The sequence below is a fragment of the Protopterus annectens genome, chromosome 3.part0 (genome assembly GCF_019279795.1).
Source record: "Protopterus annectens isolate FY-2018-M chromosome 3.part0, PAN1.0, whole genome shotgun sequence".
In the NCBI taxonomy this organism is placed as follows: domain Eukaryota; kingdom Metazoa; phylum Chordata; order Ceratodontiformes; family Protopteridae; genus Protopterus; species Protopterus annectens.
The window spans coordinates 1,713,985,683-1,714,010,845 of NC_056731.1; the positions used below are offsets into that span (position 1 = coordinate 1,713,985,683).

General features: G+C 40.9%; 1 protein-coding gene across 1 annotated transcript in view; it reads right to left on the minus strand.

Annotated features, from left to right (window-relative positions):
* Positions 1 to 25,163, minus strand: part of KIAA0319 (KIAA0319 ortholog) — a 2,335,945-nt gene that overhangs the window by 634,982 nt on the left and 1,675,800 nt on the right. The window contains exon 12 of the mRNA XM_044065978.1: positions 2,945 to 3,093. Within this exon, the coding sequence (XP_043921913.1) occupies positions 2,945 to 3,093 (149 nt within the window). The remainder of the gene's footprint in view (positions 1 to 2,944; positions 3,094 to 25,163) is intronic.

Here is a 25,163-nt window from a genome sequence, read left to right on the forward strand (position 1 = left end):
CCCACAAAAAGTAGAGAGCCAAATTGTAACCAACAACGAATCTGTTAAGTAAACAGCTTAATGGGTTAAGGGCAAGACAAAATAACAATGGTGACAAAGAATCACTCTAGAATATCCCTCTTTGAATTTTATGCCTGGGATAATAATTTTCCCTTTGTCATGGTTTAACTGCAAAGTAGTTTGCTACAGTTTCATGGTCATTGTAATGTAATTGATCGATGCAGGACATATCTTACACATCTGTAAGCACTCCTTTATCCATGACTGTAGAATGTCAAAAGCTTTTTTGTAATATAGCCACATCATACTTGGATTTGTCCCCTTTTTACAATTCTCTATTATGACTTTATTTAGTAACAAGTGATCCTTTGTTCCATATGATGTTCTTTTATTACCCCTTTCTCCTACTGCCATAATCGACTTTTCTTCTAAACGACTATAAGCTCTCTTTGCATCAGTTCCAATATACAGTTTGTACATCGTCGGACGGCATCTTATTGGTCTATAGTTTTTAGGATGACTTACAGGTTCACTCTTAAGGAGGAGTATCATTTTTCCTGTTGTTAACCAAACTGGTGTCTGTTCGAGATGCACATATGAGTAATTCTTACTCATGGCTAAATCACTGTGTAACGATGTTAATGTTTTTAGCAATATGTTAGATACTGTATCTGGGCCTAGGGTTTTCCAGTTAGGAGCTTTTCTTACTTTTATTTCAATATCTCTGGCCATTACTTCATCCTATTTCATATGCTGTTCATTTAAACTCCTTACTGCTTCTTTTAATTTTTCTATTTAGCATCTTTATTATGTTCCACAGAGTCTCCATAAATATTTCTCCGAAATGTGTCTATTTCTGCCCTTTTTTTTTTTTTTTTTTGATGGTAGTGCTGCTGTTACTTTTGCTTTGTTTCCCAGTTCTCTATAAAACAATTTGGGGTCAGCAATGAATTACTTATTTTGTACTTTTCCTTTATAATTATCTGCATATCTTGAGTTTTTCTGGCTGTGCCATTTTTTCATTGATCTTCATATGTATATCCATCTTTATTAAATCAAACAACTCTTCTCTTAGATCATTTTCTTCTAAACTGAGAACACATTCTTTGCTCTCGGTTTCTGATGGGCATTCTACAGAAAGTTCCAGAGCATCTTATGCTCTGTTCCACCTGTTTCTCCTTAGTTAGGGACTTGTCCCATCATGCTATAACATTACCTGTGTTGGATTTTCTACACTAAATCCTTCACTTTGCAAGTAATCCATAACTTCAGTTTTCATTTCTTTAGAGTCTCCATTACTAATCTTCTCTTCTACTTTTCCTCTTTGTTTTCTTGTTTTTTTTCTGTTGTGAAATTTTCCATATCTGTGTGTCTTTACCTGTATTTCTATTCAATACAAAAAAAAAGCAAAAAAGGTATGTGGTTAGTTTTGCATTCTCCTTTGAATAAATATTACACCATATCAACTGTATTTTTCTTATGTCCATATTTTTTTTCAGATGCCTCCTGCTCCACCTGTTTCTCCCTGATTCGGGGACGCATTGTTCCCGCATGTAATGACATTACCTGTGTAGGATTTTCTACACTAAATTCTTCAATTTGCAGATATTCTGTAACTTCATTTTGTATGTCTTTAAATTCTACCTTACTAATCATCTGTTCTACATGCCCTCTTTGTTTTCTCATTTTTTGTATTGTGAAATTTTGCACATCTGGGTACATTTACCTGTATTTCTCTTCAAACATCTTTGGAGATTTTTTTTGTATTAATTAGCTTGGCTTTCACATGCGCATATAAATTGTACCATATCAGATCTCTTTTTCCTTCCCATGTCCATGTTTCTTTTTTTATGCTATTCAAAAATATATGGGCTTTGTTCTTTATATTTTTGCACTCTCAGACCTTTTTTCCAGGAGGCCCAAAATTTCTTCGTCTAGGTAATGTTTTTCGTGTAACTGTTGTATTAATGAATGTAAATTTGCATTTGAAGTTTCTGAAAGTTTTTAATCTTTCCGAATATTTTCTATCTGGAAATTCTGGGCTTCTTGCATAAAAGTAACAATATATAATTTCTTATTTTCATTAGTCTACTCTATCATCCTTATAGCTCTTTTCTAGGCCTATCAGCTTTGGTGCTTTTTGTGGGCTACTACCTTCTACAAAATTGAGGCCATCCTCCCTCTCAGCCTGGACTAACCCCATTGTAGGAATGTTTCCATGTCTTGAGTATTTGACATTGCTATTTGTTCCCATCCTGGCACCAGTGTACACACCAGGATTGGGCACTTTTTTATCCTGAGACTTGTGCACCCAACTGTCTTTTTTTATTGTTAACCTACTCTCACCATGATATATGCTTTATAAGATACCATCTATATATCAGTGTCATATTGATGAGATTTTATGAGAACGGGTCCACCACGTGAAGGTACTCACCAAGAACTGAGGATGAAATCAGTTCTAGCAATACTACTCTCCATTTCTGGCCAATTTCATCATCTCTCCATTTGGACCACAGTATGAAAAAAATGAAAAAAAAAATCACATGACAGTAGAGGGCAAGCAATTTACTGTTTAGGTTTAATCTGCTGCATAAAACAAAAATGACAAATTTTCTTCACTAAAGATAACAGTGACAATGACTACCATAAAAATGCTCTCTCTGCTTCAGACCTTCTGCACATTCCAGTATGTTGAACTATACTATAAGATAAGTAACCTGATAGATGAACTTACATTCCTTTACCAAAGTGTATATATGAGGCAGGAACATTCTGCCAAACTGCAGCTTTAAATCTACTTTGGAATAGTGCAAAACCTTTGTCCTTTAATGCTTACTAACCTGGTGGTAACTGCACATTAGTTTTTGCTTTCTTATTATTTTTATTTATAGAAGAAGAAGATATATTTAGTTATTTGTACATGGACAAGCACTCTACTTACACCAGCTGCTGGGCTTTTTCCATCCTTTATCCAGATGTATGAAACAATGCCTTGGTCATCAACCGACTTGGAACCATCCAATATAATAGAGCTATTAGGGAGCACAAGTATACGACTGCCACCTGCCCTGGCTTTTGGTGGCCTGTTATCTAACCACAGAAAGAAAGAAACATTAAAATGCTAATTTTCTATAAATACACACTGATATAATCTAATCACATTCTGGTGACTGTACCTTATTTTACCTAATGACATCTGTTGTAAGGTCATGGAAATTTAAGCTGTAGTTTCATAATTCTTGCTGCTTGAACGTGAATGGTATGAATATCTGCCACTATCTGTCATCCTTAGCTTATTTTACTTACCACACAACAGCCCACTGCACATCAGAGTTAACAGACTCCAAAAGACACAAATGTGATGGATGCTAATCAGCTGAGCCTAAAGACCTGCAAGACCATTGGTACTATAATTTAGCAACACCACACCCCTTACAATGCTCTACTGTTTCTGTCACAGTCAGTCACTCAGACACTCAAATATATAACAGAAATAATATTTGGACCTCACATTTGACCTAGCTAACACTAGCACTAGCTGGGACCCCCAAGCAAATAAAGCCACATACAAGTCAACTGTCTCTTAACCCTAAAAGGCCAGGTTAACATTTTTAAGTTTGATGAAGCAAGTTTTAGCCAGCACATGTGTTGTTTCATCTGCAAGTTAAATGATATTTTGTCCCTTAAATTCTTTGAACAGACTGCAAGGATACAAAGTAGGTGCCAAGCTGCTAGGTTTTTTCAAAACCAGAAATATACCACATGCACTCCTTTCAAGGTAAAGGTAAAATATACATGATTTACTTAGGAAAACTCGCTCTTGAAATCTACGTGGCTGTGATTTGCACTTAATTATACAGTCTACACTTAATTAACTCAGATACTTTTATAATGTATGACAAAATAAAGTTTCTCTACAATGGTGACTTTCATGTTCATTATATCTGAAGTGTTCAATACATTCTAATAAAAGGTTGTTTATCAGGACTATAGCTAGAAGTGACATTATAAGCTCCTATAAAGCTACATTGTACAGTAACCACAGAAGTACATGGTTTGATCCTGACCTCCAGCCAATTCCTGTTTGGAGTTTGCATGTTCTCCCTGTGTCTCTGTGGGTTCCTCCAACTTCCAAAAAACAAGCTGAGTGTTTCCATCTCAAATTCTCCAATGAATGGAGCTGTGGGCAGCAGCACAGACTCTACATGGTGTCCTACTGAGGGAAGAGTTGCATAGACCAACTGCTTTGGGCATTTACTGTGATGTGCTGTATCCTCAAAATAGGAGAACAAGGATCACAGTCTGAGTGCCGTGGCAGGGCTAGCCACTCAACAGTGTAAAATAGGGCTCTAGGTGATTTGGTCATGTTGACTAATGTCACCAAATTGAACATGGGTAGTTACTGGTGCTAAGTGGGTTGAGGACCTGACCTACTCCAACCTGCGCCAGGGAACCATATTAATGGTGGGAGGGGTGTATGTGCCCCTATTGGTCAGTGTGTGCCAGCCATAAAGCCCAGCAGTCCTGGGTCAATAAGCTACTGGCCGACTGTTGTCCAGTTGTCCAGCCTGGGTTACCTGGGATAGCTCTATTCAGCAAAAGCCGGATGCAAAACCAATCAACCTGCCAAACATGAACTAAGAATTGCCGCACTCAGTATAGGCTCACTGACAAGGCAGAGCTTGGAAGTGGATAACATGATGGTACTGAAGAGGCTGGATATCCTAGGTATCCAAGAGACAAGATGGAATGACAGTGCAGCAAAGCCACTTGGCTTGGGATCCAGAGTCTATCACTCAGGAGGAGGACAGGCTAGAAATGGTATCAGAATTGTGGTGAGAGACAGGCTTCAGAAGGCAGTTAGGGAGGTAAACAGAATTAGTGACAGACTCATGGCAATCAGACTCCACTGTAAAGATAGTGTAGTATTCATAATCCCAGCCTATGTCCCACAGCAGGGTTGTGATATTGAGGAAAAGAGTGCATTCATACATTAGTTGCAGACCTACTAGAAAAAAAAAAAGACAACAAGTATCACCGCTGATAATGGGTGACATGAATGCGCATACCGGGACAGACAGAACAGGATATAAGGACTGCCTAGGTCCACATGGGTGGGGCAACAGGAATAAAGGGGAAGAGGCCATTCTAAAATTCTGTCTGGCAAATGGTTTGATAGCAGACAACACATGGTTCAGAAAGAGACAGTCTCAAGATCACATACAAGAGTGGCCAACATGCAACTCAAGTAGAATTCCTTCTAGTAAGGAAAGGGCACTGGGGGTAGAATCAGTGATTGTAAAGTCATCCCCACTGAAATAGTCAGCCTACAGGATAAACCACTGGTTACCACAATCAGCTGCAAGCAGTGGTCAGAGAAGACTCTAAGGTCAACAGAGACCAGGATGAAGACCTGGAAGTTGGCTGGAGAGAATGTACAACAGTTTAAGGAGTTACTCAAAGCTCTAGCACCCCAAGAAGATGAGGAAGTAAGTGGAGTTGAAGAAGAATGGCAGCACCTGAAAACAGCGTGTGAGGACTACAGAACAGATATGTGGCCGAGCCAGGTATTGAAATAAGGTACATAAGGAAAGCTGGTGATGGAATGTAGAAGTCCAGGAAGTCATTAAAAGAATGAAAGAGTGCAGGAAAAAGTGGGAGATAGAAAAGACGGACCAGGTTAGGAAGGAACACTGGCTGACTAACAAAGAAGCTAAGAAAGGAGTTGCAATAGCACGAAATAGGGCATTGGAGGCACTCTACCAGCTTCTGGAAAGTGACACAGTACGTGGCATAAAGAAACTATATTGGGTTGCAAGTCAAAGACAAAAAGATAAAGAGGATAGTTAGACATCCTTCATAAGGGATGCCAGCAACAACCTCCTCACCAGCCCACAGGACATCAAAAGCAGATGGAAGGAGTACTTCCAGCAGCTTCTAAATGAAGAAAACCCCAGACACAGCCTATAATGTGAGAAGAAGAGGAGCCCACCCTAGAAGAAGTAAGAATAGCACTAAGCAGAATGAAATCAGGGAAAGCAGCAGGGTCAGACGAGGTCACAGCAGATATGATAAAAATGTTGAGTGAGACAGGAGAGAAATGGCTCCTGAGGGTACTCATATCAATGTGGAGAGAAAGGTGTATCCCAGATGATTGGAGAATAAGCATACTCATGCCAGTGTACAAAAACAAAGGGGGCACACACAACTGTGGGCAGTACAGAGGTATCAAATTCTTGTCACACTGCATGAAAAGTCTGGAGAGGGTGATTGATAAATGGATACGCAAAGTAGTAGAAAGTAAGATGGGATATTAGCAGTTCGGATCCAGATCAGGATGCAGCACAACTGACCTGATCTTTGCAGTGAGAGAGACAGTTAAGAAGAAGCTAGACATGAGGAAAGAGCCCAACTGGACTTGGGGAAAGCTAATTTGGACAGTACTGCAGTGGTTTGAAGTCCCAGAAGCATTGGTAGAATTAGTGCAGGCTAGGTACAAGGACCCAATGACTCAAGTACAAACAGTGTTTGGTCTCACAGAGGGGATCCCACTGGAAGTAGGTGTACATCAGGATTCAGTTCTGGGCCCACTGCTGCTCATGCTGGTGATAGACTGCATCAGTAAAGAGGTCGGAGGGGAAAGAGCGACAAAGTTGCTGTATGCAGACAATGTGGCATTACAGGCAGACTCTGAGCAAGAACGTCAGCAAAGGATAGGAGAATGGAATGCAAAAATGAAGGCACATGGGATGAAACTAAGTACAGATAAGACAGTGGTAACGGCAGCAAATTTGGGAAATCAGAAGAAGCTGAGAATTTAGATAGAAGGGAAGACAGTGGAACAGATTAACAACTTCAAGTATCTTGGAAGGGAGGTTGAGAAGAAGGGAAGTCTGAATGAAAAGGTCAAAGGTAGAATCAGAGGTGCTGCAGCCAACTGGCATAGAGTATCAGGTGTAGTGTATGACAGAAGAATGCCAAAGAAACTAAAAAGCAAGGTGTACAAAGCAGTGGCATGACCAGTACTACTGTATGGTACAGAAACCCGGGCAGTAAAAGCAGAGCAGATGGTGAAGCTAAAGGTGATGGAAATTAAGTGTCTGAGATGAGTGGTATGATGCACACTGTGGGACAAAGAAATAAGGGTATAAGGGCAGAAGCCAGATTAGCTCCAATTGCAGAAAAGATCAAAGAGAAGAGATTATGGTGGTAATGGTACATGTGTAGAAAAGCAGAAGACAATCTGCTGAAGAAGATTTGGGACAGACAGAAAGAAGGTAACAGGAAACAAGGGTGTCCAACAAAGAGGTGGATGAGAAAATCTGTGACAGTCAGGCATGAGTGGAGAAGAAGGCAGGAGTGTAATACTGAATTGACAGAGATGGTGACAGTTAACATGACACCCTGTAGAAAATGGGAAAAAGGAGGGGTTGATGATGATGATGATGAACCTCAGAATTTTATTTTTTAATTAAATATTTTAATTCATCAGGCTGATTAAATAAGATCAGTAATTTTCCTCCATCTCTTTCCATTTCTTGTGGCCTCTTAAGTGTCATTCTCAATAATGTCATGCAACAGAACCCACTCTGTAGAAGAACAGCACAGTTGCCCACCCACTGTTAGATACATTTTGATTGATCCTACAGAATAAACAAAGGTGTGTGGAATGGTATATGGAAAACTTGTAGACAAGCATTCAGAAACAAATAGTGTAGAACATATGAGAAATAGTGCAGTGAATGTCAGTGCTCAAGGTGGGTTGGTGTGGTGAGGGATTATTCAGAGACATAGGCAGTACAAGTGCCTTACTGGAGAAATAATGAGGTATGCATTATATGACCACATAATGACATACAAATAAGTGTCAAAATGCTAATCAAAGTCACCACATATACAAATAACATAATCAAACATGATCGCACAATTCAAAAGTTTATAAAATTAACATGATGAGCCACAGTGATCAGCTAATTTGAGAATGGGATATTACAGTATACAGGAAATTCACTCACATTATGATGCCAGGATCAACATCAGCATTAGCCGGACAGTATGTCTTAGTGTCTACCTTTGGAGACAGACTTCACAGTGTTGGGTAATGTTGCATTCCATGTCACAGAATGGTCCATAAAAGTTAACATACTACCCCATCCAATACTGGAGTATTGTTTACTACTACTGTGAGGGCAGAGACACAGTGTGGGAATTAATAGACATATGCCACCCTCACATGAAATTAAGGGCGATGCATGAAATGACAACCTCAGTGGACACAAATGTTTTTCAGGCATTAACCACCCTTGCTATGGGGATCTTTCAGCATTCAAAAGAGGACATTTAAGGAGTTTCATAACAGTCAACCTCACAAATTTTAAACCAGCTCCTTGATGTTGCTGCAGCACATGGAGGAGCATATTTGGTTTATATGGACAGCACAGGAGAAACGCATAATTGTTGGGCATTCTATGACACATTCCATTTCCCTGAGATTCTGGGGGCTACTAACTGTACCCACATTGCTATCAAGGTCCCTCCTGCTCCACATGGTGCCCATTATATCTTCCATTCATCAGCTGCCAGGTCATATGCAAAGCACAAGGTATTATATATATAGTGGGTCTGTGTGATATACAAGCAGTTCCAATCTCCTCCACATCTGGCACATGTGATCTATGCCAGTGTTTCACATGAGATGATTTTTTACAGGGTCATCTAGTTAATAGTTCTACAAACTTCCACCCACAGAATCCTTGATATGCTGGCCTCATAAACATAGCTAGCAAGTCACTCATAGTGATGTTCACTTCTATACACTGCAGGTGATGCAGGATATGCCTTGGAACTGTGGCTGATGACCTCTACCCAAAGTACACAGAAGAAGGTGGAGATATTGCACAACAAGGCACTTTTGCACAAACATAACATCACTGAGTGTTTATTAGGAATTCTAAAGGCTTAGTTCCACTGCTTTGATACATCTGGTGGTGTACTGCAGTATGCTCCAGAGACCTGCAGCAGGATATCTGTGGTCTGTTCATACTACATTATATGTACTATGACAGTTGTTACAACATGGTGACACCATACCACTGCCAGACATACTTGTGGCAGCAGAGCAGGAGGAGACAGATAATGAGTCATCAGCAGTGCCCCACATGAGGCAGAGGCAGAAACAATACCTTGGTGCACCAAAAACTGGAAAAGAGGTGTCATTTAATCCACAACTATAGACCACTACAAGGACAACACAATAAAAAAGATGTATGTAATACCACAACCAGGCTATGATGCACAGTGCACACTTTGCTGTGCAACTGACATTACCTTATCCAAATGGACAACAGGGGTGAGGAGGGCCACTAATCTTCATTTGGACAGGTGGGGTGGGGCACAGTAATGGGTGACACCAATGCTAGCACACATGAAAGGTTTAGGAGCGCTGGATGTAGTAGCCACATACATGGCTTGGAGGTTGGGGAATCAGGTATCACATCCTCCAATGGTGAGATGAAGCTTCCATGAGATGAAATCCGGACAGGTGTACCATGTGGTCCCACAGTATCAGGACTGGGAGTATCCTGTTCAAGGAATGGTATACCATGTCAGAAGCAGGCACGGGAACCCAGCTGTGGCATCCCACGTGGTGTGCCAGTAGGATATTGACATCCATGACCCTTGTAAGTTCTGCTCAAAGTATAGTAACACAGGAGTGTGAAAATATTGAGCTGTGAGATCCTGAGTGGTTTGCTCAGTGATATGCGCCTGTGGTGGATTCAAAAGAGTGTTGGCCAGGACTGTGGAAACGTCCACACCTAGAGACATTGGCAGCCATGTGCACTGTGGACAGTGAAGCTTTCACTGGAACAGCACATGTTATCTGTGTCAGCCTAGCATTTGTTAATGCAATGTCTCCTAGCAGAGCCAAGGTGGCCAGTTGCCTGCGTCCTCAAGACTGTATCAATGGTTGCTAGCTAGGGCATTAATGCCCTAAACAGACATATATGCTACAGGTCCCCATATGCCATATCACTTTGTATTCATTGCAGGATGTCCTGCAATCTCTACAGTGGCTACAGTTCCTTATACAGGCTAGGCAGCACACTCAGTATCTCTGCCATGGTGTGAGAAGTGGATATATGTGCTAAGATCACTGACCTGCACATCCACTGACTGATGCCAATCATAGGTTCATAGGATGATACTTGGGTGAGATGCCCTTATAAGCCTAGCCAAGAATTTGCCCATGTTCCCACAAAGTCAGCACCTGTTTCCCCTGTCCAGCAGGAACACAGGTGGGATCCTAGGGGTGTATTTTCTGTTTCCCATCCAGTAGTCTAGGTTCCTCTTAAAGAGGGCTAGAGAAATACTCTGCTTGACATGGAGAGTGAGTCTATTCCACAGATGGGGGGAGTCTTTGGGACACAAATCTATCTCCCCAACAAGTTCTATTTATGTCACAGATCAGGTTGAGGCCTTGCGTGCAGGTTGCGCAACTGGAGTTGACTTATGGATATGCAGCAACTCCATCAAGGCTGGGTCTGAGATGGCCTTGTATGCCATTTTGACCTGGAGGTATAGTGGTGATAGACATTTACACGCCCTGCTCCTATACGGGATACACATACCTCAAACACAGTGAGGCCCTCTGGCTTTGTCTATGGTGGTTACACTTGTGCAACATGGGTGGGGCTAGCATGGATTGGATGTTCAATACTGAACACAGGGGATGCTGAGCTTCATCTTGCCCTTCCACCATCATCTCAGCTGTGGATGATGTGCATGTGGCCTTCACTGATAAGTGTTGCTGACAGAGCCACTGTGCCACATTGTGCAATGTGTATGGTGCTATCATTGTTAGCCATCAGTGACTGTTGACATCAAGCATGTTTCAACCTGTTATGCTGGAGCCTCTACCACTAGAAATTTCAAATATGTACAGGGTAACACACCAGTGGCAATGCCAGATCATATGACTCCGACCACCATTTGGCACTTAAAATACTGCATGACAATCATAACTACATACATATATATATAGCCTATGGGAACATATGTACCATACAGTACAAGTTGCTGTTGTTGCAGCCCTGATGTCATTGGATGACAGATAAGTACAAGCATTTGTCTGAGTAAATTATTCACAGCCCTGATGTCATTGGATGACAGATATGTACAAGCATTTGTCTGAGTAAATTATTCACAGCTGCAAGCAGCAATCCTACAATAGTGCATGCCAGTACTAATCCAGTGCATACCCTACAGACACACATGAAACAGTTTCCAGCTGTTTAAAGCCCAGCATTCATATGCAAGTCACCAACAGGTATTAGGATTCTCTCATCTTCCTGAGTGAGGCATACCATGAATTCCTCCACCTCCATGAGATACCCCTGTTTTGTGTGACCACCCCCAGTGTTCAGTCTTTCGCTTGCAATATCCTGTGTCTTGGCCTTTACACATGGTTAGATATCAGTGATCCTATAATGCACCTATATTATTGCCCTATTATAGCTCACCACTACATTGATGCCCTGCCACACCTGGTCCCAGCAGGTCTTATCTACTTTATTTTGTACCAGGATATGCATGCAGTATGTGCATAGGACTTGTAGTAGCACCTCTTTCTCTCTCTCCTATGTAGTGACCTTTTCCAGCTGCTGGCACTCTCTCTGTTCCATTAAACCTAGATGTTGCATATGTGGATTAATATATGTATGCATGACTGTACATGCCGGTCGATAGTTGCCTTAGTATCATCTGACAGTCCTCTCTTGGAGGCCACATTCCTGTGTGCTACAATGGTGTCACTATTCTGACACTGTGCCATATTGTGCCAGCAGTGGGTATGTTAACAGTGTTGCTGCCCCTGTAGCATGGTGTGCAGTCTGTGTGCATATAGTATGCTGCTGCATACCTGCATAGGACAGTAACCTGACCCAACCATGTGTCCTGCTCCCTGGCCAGGTTGAGCCCCCCCCCCGACTGCAATCCTTTTTGTCCTATTCCTTGTGCCCTTTCAGACTGAGCCCTCTACCTAGCAGAATTGCAACTTGTCCTGCCCTGTCTTATGCCCCTTGCCAGACTCAGCCCCATCCAGCATGTCAGTCCCCCTATGATGCCCTGTACTGTGTTACCCCATACACTCCTCTGCTCAATTTACTGTCTCTGCTGTCTCTATGCATTGCAATGTGGTGAGTAATGCCCTGAGGTTCATTATTAGTAGCCATGTCTGCCATAATTTTGCTTATATCTTGGTACACTATATGTAATTCCCTGAGTTCTTACCATAACACAGTCTCTAGCAATATGGTGATCCTGCTTTTTCATCTCTCTCCATTGTGCCTTATAACACAGTAACTATGCTAATAGGGTGATTTATAGGGGTCATCTCTAAATCACAGTTATAACATGATGTGTTAACCACAAGCAGCACTACAATGCTCATCTGCCATTTCCTGGGCTGGGAGGTCGTGTGTAATCAATGTGTATGTACAGCCACTGCAAAGCCCATTCTGCCACCATCATACTAGTGTTACTTTGCATCACATCACCACGCTGTCCAGCAATGCACATCAAGTGATATCCAGTAAATATGGCCGTGCAAACCAAGCTACCATTTTCTCCTTATTTAGGCCTGTAGAGTAGACGTAGTCTTTTCAAGCACTGAGTTCAATAGTGCTACAACATGGTGGAGCAAGAACAGCAAGAGCTTCCCACACCTGCTGCACAGAGACCATAGAGAGCACCCGCTGGAAAAGTATAAGTGGCACCGCTATAAACCTGATACCTCTAACAGCTTACATCAGGACTGAAGTGATGTCACTGGCATCACCCATTTTGGCTGACTGTGCAAGAACAGTGATTTGTGAAAGTATCAACTGGATATTCTCCACCAGTGGGAGGAAAAGGTCAGGGAGACAGACTTCTGATTATTGTAAGCATTCTGTATTTGGTTTTCAAGTGTACATTAGGCTTATCACCTATAGCCGAAATTGCCTTCTATTACAGGAGTATGCTATACTGATTATTGCTTGTTGTGTTCCAATGGCTGAGTAGGTAGAGACAAATGGGATGTCCTATCTATGGAAACATGGCAGTCTCTCCATGCAGAGGGCTAAGTGTTGTGTATCACTGCCTGTACTGTACTATTTTAATGAACGTTAATCTGTGGAAGGAAACCTAGAGGGATTGCTGGTGACCTCCATAGCTACGTCTTGGGGGGAGGGAAGCACAAAAGCTGGTAAGGGCTGAAGTGGAATGACGTTTGGAAGACTGCATTTTCACACTGTAGCACCTACTTTTCCAGCTGACTGAGTCACATGATCAGTTAGCCTCATCTAATGGGCCAGCAGAGGTGGTACCTGCCTATGATATCAGGCATTGGGATGACTCTTATCTAAATGAGTTCCATTCTGGGCCAGTCAGGCAGGCCCTCCTTACTCTTCCTTAGCTCCTATCATTATGTTCCTCATAGGTGTGTCCCTATCCATCCTCTCCTTGTAATCCATTCTTCCCCATCACCAATTCTCTACCCTCTCTTAGTCCACATTCCTCTTGTTGCCTCATGTTCACCTAGCGTATAGGCAAACATGCATAGGCTTTGAAGGTAACTGACCCATGTCCTTGTTGCTGTTCTGTAGCTGCAGACAGACTCTCTTTCACTAATAGTTTATAGTAAAAAAAAAGAATGTGAAGAAAAAGTGCCCAAAACAACAGATACCAATAATCCATAGAAGTAGGCACTTAAGGAAGAAACGCCCACACATGACCGGGTAAAAATCAACTTTAATGACCAAAACGGAGGTTACAATACACATAAACACTTTAAGAAATCACTGTGTTTATAGTAAAGAATGGCATATGGTGGCCAATAAAACTGGCAGCTCACTGAAGTATAGTAATAGCCTTCATCGCTATTGTGGCACTAGGCTCCTCCATAGTGGTACAGTCTAGATCTTGTATATCTTTTACCTCTGTTATCCTTGGTATAACAGACAGGTACTCACATAAGTGCCTGTTTGAATGGAAGCAGATTATCGAATTATGAGACAGCGCAATTTGTCAATTTTGTTTTTTCACTTGATTTTATCTCATCAAATGTTGCATTTATCAAATTTCCTCTTTAAAATGAGAATGTACCACTACAAATAGAGAGGTACAGTTCTATATATACAGATTAGATAGTTCCTTTTCCTCATAACTGTGTGATCTTGAGACTAGCAATGGGTATGGGGGACAGTAAGTGCAGGGCCCTTGCAACCCTGCAAAAAACACTGTTTTCTAAGTGCTAATGACTGCACAGCGATTATGGAACTAGTTTCAATAAAACTTCACTCAAAGACTATCAGTAAAATTGATGAGTTAGGAATTCAATGGCTGTATCTTAATTCCAACTGTCAGTGTACGAATGTTAGCAGGAGGATGCACTACATTCATTTCGAAACAGTTGTCTGCAGCAACAGCATCAGTACAGCTTCTTATATACTTTATTTGCTGGTGTTTATATTGCATTATCTAACCAGGGTAGAACACTAATCCCATTGGACCTATCTCAGTCTCATCCCAGGGGTGAATACAATAGATACCTGACATTACATACAAATATATCATAGTGGGCTTGTGGGCATAAAGAGAATTAATGCATGACATTATATGCAGAGTGACTAACAAAACAGAAATAAATACATACATTACATACAGAATGGATATCAGAGTTGGCATGCTGAAAGAATCAATGAGTCAAAGCAAGCTATGTAGAGGGTAGGAGGGTATGATGAGACAGCAGTAATATTTACATTGATTCTTATAATGTAATTATATTTCTGATCAGAAAATGGGGTAAGAGAAATTATCAGTATAAAAAGAAGGGAGAGATTAAATGATCATTATGAGAAGAAGGAAGAGATTCACAGTGTTTTGGACTGAAGATTAAGAAAAATGTTCTATGTAATGAAGACTGGTTTGGAGGAAAGGACCTGAGTGGGTAACACTTCTAAGATTGTATGCTGGTGTATCTCTCAATAGTATGGAGACTAGTTGAGGGAAGGTCTCATTGTGGATAAGTTTAAACAGCTGAGAGATGACTAGAAAGATTCACAGGTAGCCAGTTAACTTTTTTGTTTTGAAGTGGTGTTAATTCCTGGGGGACAGAGAAATGAATATGCCTATGGTATCCAAGATAGTCTGAATGATGGATACATTTCTTTTAGAGGCTGCAGCAATCACCGAGATACAGTATTCAACCTCTGCCAATAAGATACATTTACTTATGGCATTCCTACTAGGTCCAGAGAGAAAAGGGGAGATTTTATTAGTCTAGAACAAGACAGAGTTGATATTTTGTGTATACAGTCCTGGTGGAGATGGAAATCTGGGAATGGGTCTAAACAAATCCCACAGTATTTGAATGTAGTGATGTTTGCAATAGTGCTATTTAGATGACTGAGGATTTGTAGAGATCTGTAGACAGAGGGGAACTTTTTGTACCAAAAAGCATCGTTTTTGTTTTAGAGAAGTTAAGTAATAATTCTTTATGATAATAAAGAGATGTAACCAGCCTGAAGATCAAGACAGAAGAGAGAGAGAGAATGAATGGAGTTGAAGAGAACCATGTTATCAACATAAAGCAGGAAAGGAATATAAGGCAAGTCAAGTGGGAGTTTGTTAATGTGGACAGAAAAAGATGTGCTGCCAGAACAGATTCTTAGGGGATACATTTTTCTGCAGAGGGATTGATACAGAGGTTGAGAAGCTGAAATTCACTGAGAAGTGGTGTTTAAACAAAGTTATGTACTTACCCTAACAACAGATCCATGTTGTTTGATTTTTATCCGGTTCAACATATGGGACATCAGATCCAACCCCAGCACCAAATTTGAAGCTTCCACAGTTCCAGAGCTCCGACTCCTCCCCTACCTATAATTCCCTGAACTCTAATCTAATACATCAGATCGAGTGCCCTACAACAAAGCATACAGATCCAATTATGAAAAAAAAAATAGAAGCAATCTTAAATCCAAATCTTAAAGAGATCAGAGAAAAAAATATTAAAGTTCTGTGGCAGTGCTGGCCACAGACAGGGTGTGGTGTGTCAACCACTCCATCATCTCGGAGCTGTCTTAAAAAAAAAAAAAAAAAAAAAAAATATATATATATATATATACATATAAAATCAATTTCATAAGAGGGCTGGAGGGAGAGGAGACTGAACCAGATGAAAACCAGACAACATGGATATGACATTATGGAAAGTACATAACGTTTGTACACGTATATAGTGTTCTCTATTTTTGTCAGATTCAACATATGGGACAGACTCCCAGCCTGTTGTTCTGGGTGGTATTAAGGGAGGAAATTCCTGAGAATGGCAGAGCCAAAGGAGGAAAGAGAAATGGATTGCACATCTAGTTTATAATGAGTAACAAAGGCATGGGCAGTGAACTACATCACTGCTGCACAAATGTCATCAATGGGTAGCCTTTTAGAAAAGGCTGTAAGGCTGTTATGATAGCTACTGCCCTGAGTGAATGGGCCTTTGGTTTGGACTGTGGATTTATACCCAACTTAGCACAGACAAAAGAAATTCAATTTGACAGCCATCTGGGCAGTGTAACTTTTGTAACTGCTCTGCCATGTCTAACTTTTGAGTACGCAATAAAAGGTTTATCAGATTTTCTCAACTGTTTCATCCAACAAAGAGAGAATCTGAGTTGATGATGAACATCTACCACGTGCAGTATATATTCCCCTTTTTTGAGAATTTGGGAAAAAACACTGGTAAATCTATGGATTGGTTTAAGTTATTTATGGATTCCACTTTTGGAAAGAAAGATGCATTAGTCCAGAGAGAAACCCTATCCATATGGAAAACCAAATAAGGGGGGGATTATATGAGAGTGCATGTAGCTCCAAAATCTGACTGGCAGAAGTGATTGCAACTAACAAAATTGCTTACCAATTCAAAAAGTTGATATCTATAGTGGTAGCAGGTTCAAAGACAAGTTGAGTCAGAGCTTGGAGCATGGAGGGATTGGGTCTCCAATGGAGGGATGCAGCAGAAAAGTTCCTCTGAGGAAAGCTTTTGAAACTTTTAAAGAGGACAGAGAAGTATCATTTTGACCAACATGAAAACTGGAAATTGCTGTCAAATGAACTCTGATGGCAGAATAGCTAGAGCCTTGTCAGAAGAGTTTGGCTAAGAATTCCAAAACAGATAGTATGGGAGCAGAGAAATGATCCAAGCTTTTAGCTAGTGCCCCAAAGGAAATGTTTTCCATTTACTGTTTAAAACCTTTTTTGTAACAGATTTTTGGGAGGCTGAATTATGCCAACAACATCATTGGCCTGGTATCTCTGGCTATTGTCAAAATTGGAGGAACCAGGTGGTTAATTTCATGGTAGTCTGGTGCAGAGGAGGCAATCTGGATGGATGAAACAGAAGACTGGATGTTGATTCAGCATCCATGTGGATATAATAGAAGAGGTCACAGAAAGGGGAATAATGTTTGTTGGGGTTAGAAGGGGGCAAAGAGGATTACCTTGGCCTTGCACCATCTGGCTTTCTGAAAGAATTTGTTGACTGTTAATGGGGGAAAGGTGTACAGAACACCAGGGGGCCAAATGTGGACCAGAGCATCCCTTGGTAATTATCCCTGTGGAGGGATTAGGGCAAAGTAACTGCTGCACTTATTGCCGAGTTAGGAGGCAAAAAGGTTGCAGCATGGTTGGTACTGGTGGCAGAAAATCAAAATTGCCACTGTTGGACTGAGGAACTACTCATGAAGAGTTAGAATAGTCCAGCTCAGCTTGTCTGCTAGAACACTAGAACACCACGGAATATGCATTGCTATCAGAAAATGGTGTGATGACATCACCCGCTGCCAAACCATTATGGCCTCTCAACATAATGGGTAAGAACGAGTTCCTCCTTGCTTACTGATGTACCAAACAACAGCCATATTGTTTGTTTGTATGGAAAGCACACCCTTGGGAGGACCTCCTGAAGAGCCTGCAATGCTGGAAGGACTGCCATCATTTCCAAGAAGCTGATGCAAAGTTTAGCCTCTAAACTGATCCATATATCTTGGACCATTCTTCCTTCTAAATGCCCACCACCCCACCCTAGAAGGGAGGCATGTGTGGTCAATACTGCTACTGATACTGCTAGATCTGTATGAAAAGGTCATCCTTGTGTTACTGAAGGAGAGGTAATCAACTACCTGGTGTGTTGGCTGCAAACCCTTATGAGTTGGATCTTGGCATGTAAAGATTGAAGTTTCTGAGATGACTGAACTGCTAGCATCCACTGAAGAATCTTCATTTGGTAATAAGCCATTGAAATCATTAGAACTTAAGAAGCCATGAGACCCAAAAGACTACTATTAATCTTGCTGGAGGGCGAGAATGATGCATTACCTCTGCGGCCATTTGGCACAATTAACAAACTCCAGTAATTAGGCCTCTGTCATTTTCAAAAAGAAAGCTGTCAGCGAGTGCTCAGAATCCAGAGATCTGTGGATGCACTTCAACTGAGTGAGTTTCAAGTAATTTTTCCAGAATCTTTCCTAGGGTAGGGAGGATGAACTGGCTGGAAATCTGAGGGACTGAGTATCTTAGGAAGAGATTTTATAATGGCATTTTTTCCAGATATTAGATATAATAATAACAGTAATACACAGGTTATAGAGGTGTATCAATGAGGTTATGGTGCTGTCTCTGCGGTGATAACTAAACCATGGGTTAAGGTTGTTTGTACCAGGGGCTTATTAAGCTTAACTTGTTTGAGCAGTAAGTCAATGTCCTTGGATGCGATAATCCTGCAAGTAAAATGAAGGGATGTACGGAGGGGTGGTTACTGGTGGAAGAAACAGTTTGGAATTAACAAAATTAAGGGATGGCAAGTTTGTTGAAATTACAATGGAAATTACAAGCGAAAGCTGAGAGGATGTGGAATTCATGGAGGGAAAGTTATTCCACTGTGTACAGCAGTTGACCTTTTTCCAAACATTTTGGGCAATTTTATTAGTCAGATTTGGTATGTTTTGATCAGGTGACTTTTATGATGGCATATTGCTTGCTTGGTAAGGTTGCATAGCTGGGTGTTAGTGTTAATGTTACTTTCAGATGATTACTTTATCATTGTAGAATATACACATTGCCAATTCATGCTGTATTGCAGTTAGAATGCTACTTTCTGTATTTTTGTTAATGTTATACTATAATCAGAATGCTATTTTCTGTACTTAAGATTGCTTTCCTTGGAATCTGTATTCTTTTTTTTTGGTATACAATTACACTTAACGTATTGTAATTGCGCTCGACATCTGTGTCATGGCTGAAAAGCCTCCCAAGACAAGTCTACCTGCCCAGTCAACAAAGACAAAATAAAAATAAATAAAAGCTGCTATAATGGAGGCATCTGTATACTTGGAACCTGTAGATGGTTGTACTTCTGGACAGTAACACTTAGTGGTCACATCATTTTAATCACTTTCATCCATCTTCTGGGTGATTTCCTTCATTTTCTTTATCTTTTCTTGACTTTTTAGTTTTAGAGAGAGCATTTTTTTTATTTCTTCTTTGTACATGTTTTATTACTTCTCCAACGTTTTACACTTTTTTCTCATTAAGTACAAATGCATGTAAATGCTTTAATTTTATAGTACGTGTAAATGTAGGACATTTCCACAGTCTCCTGCACTGTGGACTGAGCCCAAAGAAAAGCACAATGCATGTGCTGTGTAATCTTTTTGAGTTATTTGCCTATGACAAAACACAACTGTTTCACTGAATTTGTAAACCTACCTCAGACTTTCAACAATTTTTTAAATGTAACTGGTTCAAGGAGGAACTATCAAAATTATGGAAAAATGCAAAGGAACAATGACACTGTGATGCATTATGCAGCTAAAATCATCTCTGGCTTCAATGAGGGACTAACGATGTTCAGAAATAGGGAGAAGGCATGAACAGCATGAACAATACAGGGTATATAAGGTAGCCTTATGCAACCTATATCAACACATAACCAGGCACAGAAAATAGCCACTACTAATTCTCAATGCACTCAGCAAAGGTGAGAAAAGCAAACAGCATAGTGTGGAGGGATGGAAGACTGGAAGACAGATAACTAGAGTTTTGCTCACCAGTTCAGGCATTGCAGAAGCCGAGCAAGGAAGATGGGAAATTAGTGGCTTTTGGCTCAGCCAGAGTGGGGGCAGCTTAGGGTTCCTGTTTGTACTTAGGGAATTTTTAGTGGAGATAAATAAGCATTCCCCATTTCTGAAACACACGGTCGTACAGTAGCAGAGGGGCTTGAATGGGTGTGTCACTCAGTACAATGATGTACTGACATCACAAATACACTCTACCTCATTAAGGCTTTCCCTCTCTGTTTCTCTTCATACAAAAATCCCTGATTTTTCCCACAAAAAATGAAGCTCACCTCTGTCTACTACACTTCCTAAAGGTGTGATGATATGACTATATGAAAGGATACTTTGGCTGCTCTCTCCCTGAGGTAAAGGGATACCTTTGACTAGGGTTACAACATTTGCCGTACTCCCTGACCATGTGGGGGAAAACAGCAAATGGACTAATGAGGGAAAAGGACAGAAATTAGCAGCAGATGAAATGCAGGGACCAAATACACAGCAAAAGCAAACATAGATAGATAGACAGACAGATAGACAGACAGACATATAAGATAGCACTTTCCCTTAGCAGTAAATACCCTATAAAGGGTGCAATAAAACATATTTGGTAGCGTGTAGGGAATTTCTTTCTGTCACAGATGTCGTGGCACTGCCACCATATGTTATTAATGGACTGATGGTTTGAATCCCAACCAGTGTACCACCTGAATATATGAGGGACAAGGTCTATGGTCCTGATCTAGTCCACTGTCTCAAATAAGTCTGACAGCTACAAGACGGATGGTCTCCTGAGTCCAACTACTGGCATTCAATAGCTTAAAAAATATTCACACAAGTCTGATTCAATAACCAACTCACCAAAAACTCTGCTGTCCTGGTGTAGTATTCCAACATACACACTTAATACCAGGAGCACACACTGATCACTTACAGAGCTGAATTTATGACCTAGTACATCAAACCTCTTTCTCACTACTCTCTTCATGAAACACAGCATCTTTCCATGCCTCTTAAACATATCAAGTGCTTTGCAAACAAATGATTATTTACACACACACACACACACACACACACACACACACACACACACACATACAGAAAATCCACAGGGAAGGCTGGTATAATTCCCCAAATCCTCACAGCTTTCTTCCTGGCACAGCAGCACTGAAATCACTCTGGATATGGCCAGATACCACACACACCAGGTAACTGCCACACTTGATATATAATTTGTGCAAGAAACCAATCTAAATGAAGGAGGAGCTATAACTTCATCAACTTAAGAATAACAATAACCCACTTCTCAGACAAGAAGTGCAATGCATAAATAATTAATAAATACTATCCAGTATATTCTCAAAAGTGAATAACTAAAAATGAAAGTTATGCGCTTACCATAACAATAGAGCAATGTTGTCTGATTTTTGTCCATTTCAGCATGTGGGTTGTTGGATCTGACAGGATCCAACCTTAGCACCGATTTTGAAGCTTCTCACCTCTAGGGCTCTGACTCCTCCCCTACCCATAATTCCCTCCACTCAACCTTAGTATCTCAGACCAAGTTTGCCCCACTAAAAAATAATTTATAATAATGATAGTATATTCAAGACTATACACTAGTAGACAGGTAATAGGTATGACTGGAAAGCAGTCTGTTAGGACTGTTCACAGACAGGATGTAGGTGAAAATTACCCAGTCACCAGAACATCAATTTGGAAGTGAGCAAGAGGGAGGGAAGTTGAACCAGATGAAAATCAGACAACAAGCATCAATTGTTATGGTAAGTACATAACTTTCAAATCCAGTCTCGTCTACTGTTGCCTGAGTGAACAATTCCCAAGCTGTTTTAATTGGGTAGTACTAAGGAAGGATAGTCCTGAGAATGGAGATACCAAAAGATGAATGTGATCTAGACTGTACATCCAATTTATAAACAAGATGTAAAAATGTGAACTGTTAACCAAGGCACTGCAGCACAAATAGCATCAATGGGGTGTCTACTTGTAAAGGCTGTTGACATTACTATCACCCTTGTGGGGTGAGCTCTGGGTTTAGATTGTAGGGTCAAGCCCTTTTTATTAAGGCCAAAAGAAATGCAATCTGATAAACATCTTGAAAGAGTAACCTTAGTAACTGCTTTGCCTAATTTAGGTCTTGAGAAGGTAATGAACAATTGATCAGACTTTATGAATTGTTTAGTCTTATGAAGGTAGAACCTGCGTTGTTGATGAACGTCCAGCATATGGAAAATGTATTTACCTTTGTTTGAGAATCTGGGGGAAAAGACTGGTAGATTTATTGACTGTTTTAAGTTTGTTTTGGATATCACCTTAGCAAAAAGGCTGCATTGGTCCTCAAGAAAACTTTGTCTTTATGAAATACCAGATAGGGAGGTTTGCAGGAAAAGGCCTGTAACTCTGAAATCCATATAGCTGATAAAAGCCACTAGAAAAATTGTCTTCCAAGTTAGGAACATTAAATCTACTGTTGCTGTGGGTTCAAAGTTAGGTTGAATTAGTACTTGGAGTAGGATGGCAATATCTCAGGGGGGAACTGGGTCACTGATAGGTAGCTATAGTAGAAACATTTCTCTCAAAAAGACTTCCGAGATTTTTAAGGACACTATAGAAATGTCATTCTGCCCTATGTGGGAATTTGAGATTTCAACCATTTGAACTCTGATGGTAGAATGACTGCAACCACTGTGGAAGAGTTCAGATAAGAATTCTAATATGAAAGGAATGGGAGCAGAAAATGCATCCAGTCCTTTCGACACAGCCCAAATGGAAAATCTCTTCCACTTGCAATGCTAGACCTTCTTTGTGGATTGTTTCTGAGAGGCCAATATGATCTACACAACTGACATTAGGAGCCTGGCATCTTTGGCTAAGGTCAGAACTGGAGGAACCAAGTGGTCAATTTCATGGACTTCTGGTCCAGAGAAGGCAATCCAGATGGGTAATTTAATAGGTCTGGATACTGATCCAACATCCCTGGAGGAGATATACTAGTAGAAGCCACAGGAAAGGAAACCATGTCTGTTGGAGCCAGATAGGAGCAATGAATATTACTCTGGCCTTGCACTTTCTTGCTTTCGGGATGAACTTGCTCATAAGGGGCAATGAGGAAATGCATAAAGAAAACCCAGGGGCCAATTGTGGACCACAGCATCCCAAGGTGACTGACCCTGTGGAGGAATCACAGCAAAGTAACTGCTGCACTTGTTGTTTAGACAAGATGCAAAGAGGTTGCAGCAAGGTTGGCCCCGGTGTCAAAAGATTAAGGTTGTCACTGTTGGACTAAGGGAACACTTATGAGGCATTAAGATAGTTCTGCTCAATTTGTCCACTAAAACTTTGGACGTCCCCAGTATATATGATGCTATTAGATATGTGGAGACATCATCCACTGCCAAACTCTCAAAGCCTCTCGATAAAGGGGATAGGACTGGGTTCCTCTTTGTTTGTCGATGTACCAAACTACAGCCATGTTTTCTGTTTGTATGGAAGTCATACCCTTGGGGAGGACATCCTGGAATGTCTGCAAGGCTAGGAGGACTGCCCTCATCTCCAAAATATTGATGTGAAGATTGGCCTCTAGGGGTGACCAAGTACCTTGGATGGCCCTCCCTCTAAAATGCCACCCCCACCCTAGAAGGGAGGCGTCAGTGGTTACTACTACTACTACAGTTGGATCTGTGTGAAATGGGCATATTTTTGTTAATGAAGGATATATTATCCACCAAGAACTGTGCTCTTTGAAAACCTGAGTAATGTGAACCCTCACACAGAGACCACTGTACTGCTAGGGTCCACTGGAGAGTTCTCATGTGGAATATGGCTAGTGGGATCATCAAAACTGTGGAAGCCAACAGACCTAAGAGTTGTAGAATCAACTTTTCTGGGGGAGAGGGATGATGAAGCACCTCTACATCTGTGAATCTGTGAGACATAGACAGAGTACTCTGGTATGAGGAAGACTGACATCCTGTGGAAATGAGTTGAGGTGGCATCCGATAAATTCTGTTTGTTGTGTTGGATTCATCTGGCACTTGGGCAGATTTAATTTTATTCCTAAATCTTGCATAAATTGGAGCAAAAGGTCTAGGTGAAGAGGCAGCAGATTCTTGGAGATAGAAGTTTGGAGCCAATGATCAAAATACAGAAAAACTTGTATCCCTAGCAGGCATATATGTGCTTCCACCACTGCTATCATCTTGGTAAACACACTGGGGGTTGTGGTGAGACCAAAGAGCAAGACTCTAAACTGATAATGTTTGGCTCCCAGACAGAAATTGAGGAATTTCCTGGCCCACTTCTCTAACTTTGCATGATAATATGCATCCTGGAGATCTATGGAGCACATTCAATCATCCTTCCTCAGCAGAGGCAAAATGCACTGAATCATGACCATCCGGAACGTTGTCTGTTTTACAAACTGATTTAAATGACTCAGAAGCAGAATAGGTCTGAGATCCCCTGTCTTCCTGGGTACTAAAATGAACCTCAGACAGACTCCAGACTGTAACTGGTCTTGGGGACTGGTTGGATGACTTTTTTTTCTAGCAACTTGTAAACTTCTGCTGTTTCTGGTTCCCATTGGCTGGGTGGACCATCAGGAAGTTTTTTTCTTTTTTATTCACAAAAGGGAACAGAGAATTGAATAGCCTCTGGAAATTATATTTAGGATCCAAGAATCTGTTGTTTTGTTTTGTCAAGCTTGTGGGTGCATGGATAAGTGCTGTCCGACTGCCCCCAGAGTGCAGCAGTAGGGCAACCTTTCAGGACTGCTGATAGAGTGAAGTGATAGAGAAAGCCCTGGTTGTGTGGTCTGCTTTGGAGGTGAAGTCGATTAGTGTTCCCTCCTCCTCCTCTGCATTTAGAAGATCTGTCCCCAGGGGTATCCTGACAAAATCTCTTGAGATTTGCAGAACCACATCTTTTTTCCAGCCCTATGATTCTTATAAAATTATGTCTGTGGAATGGAAAACTGAATTCTCATAG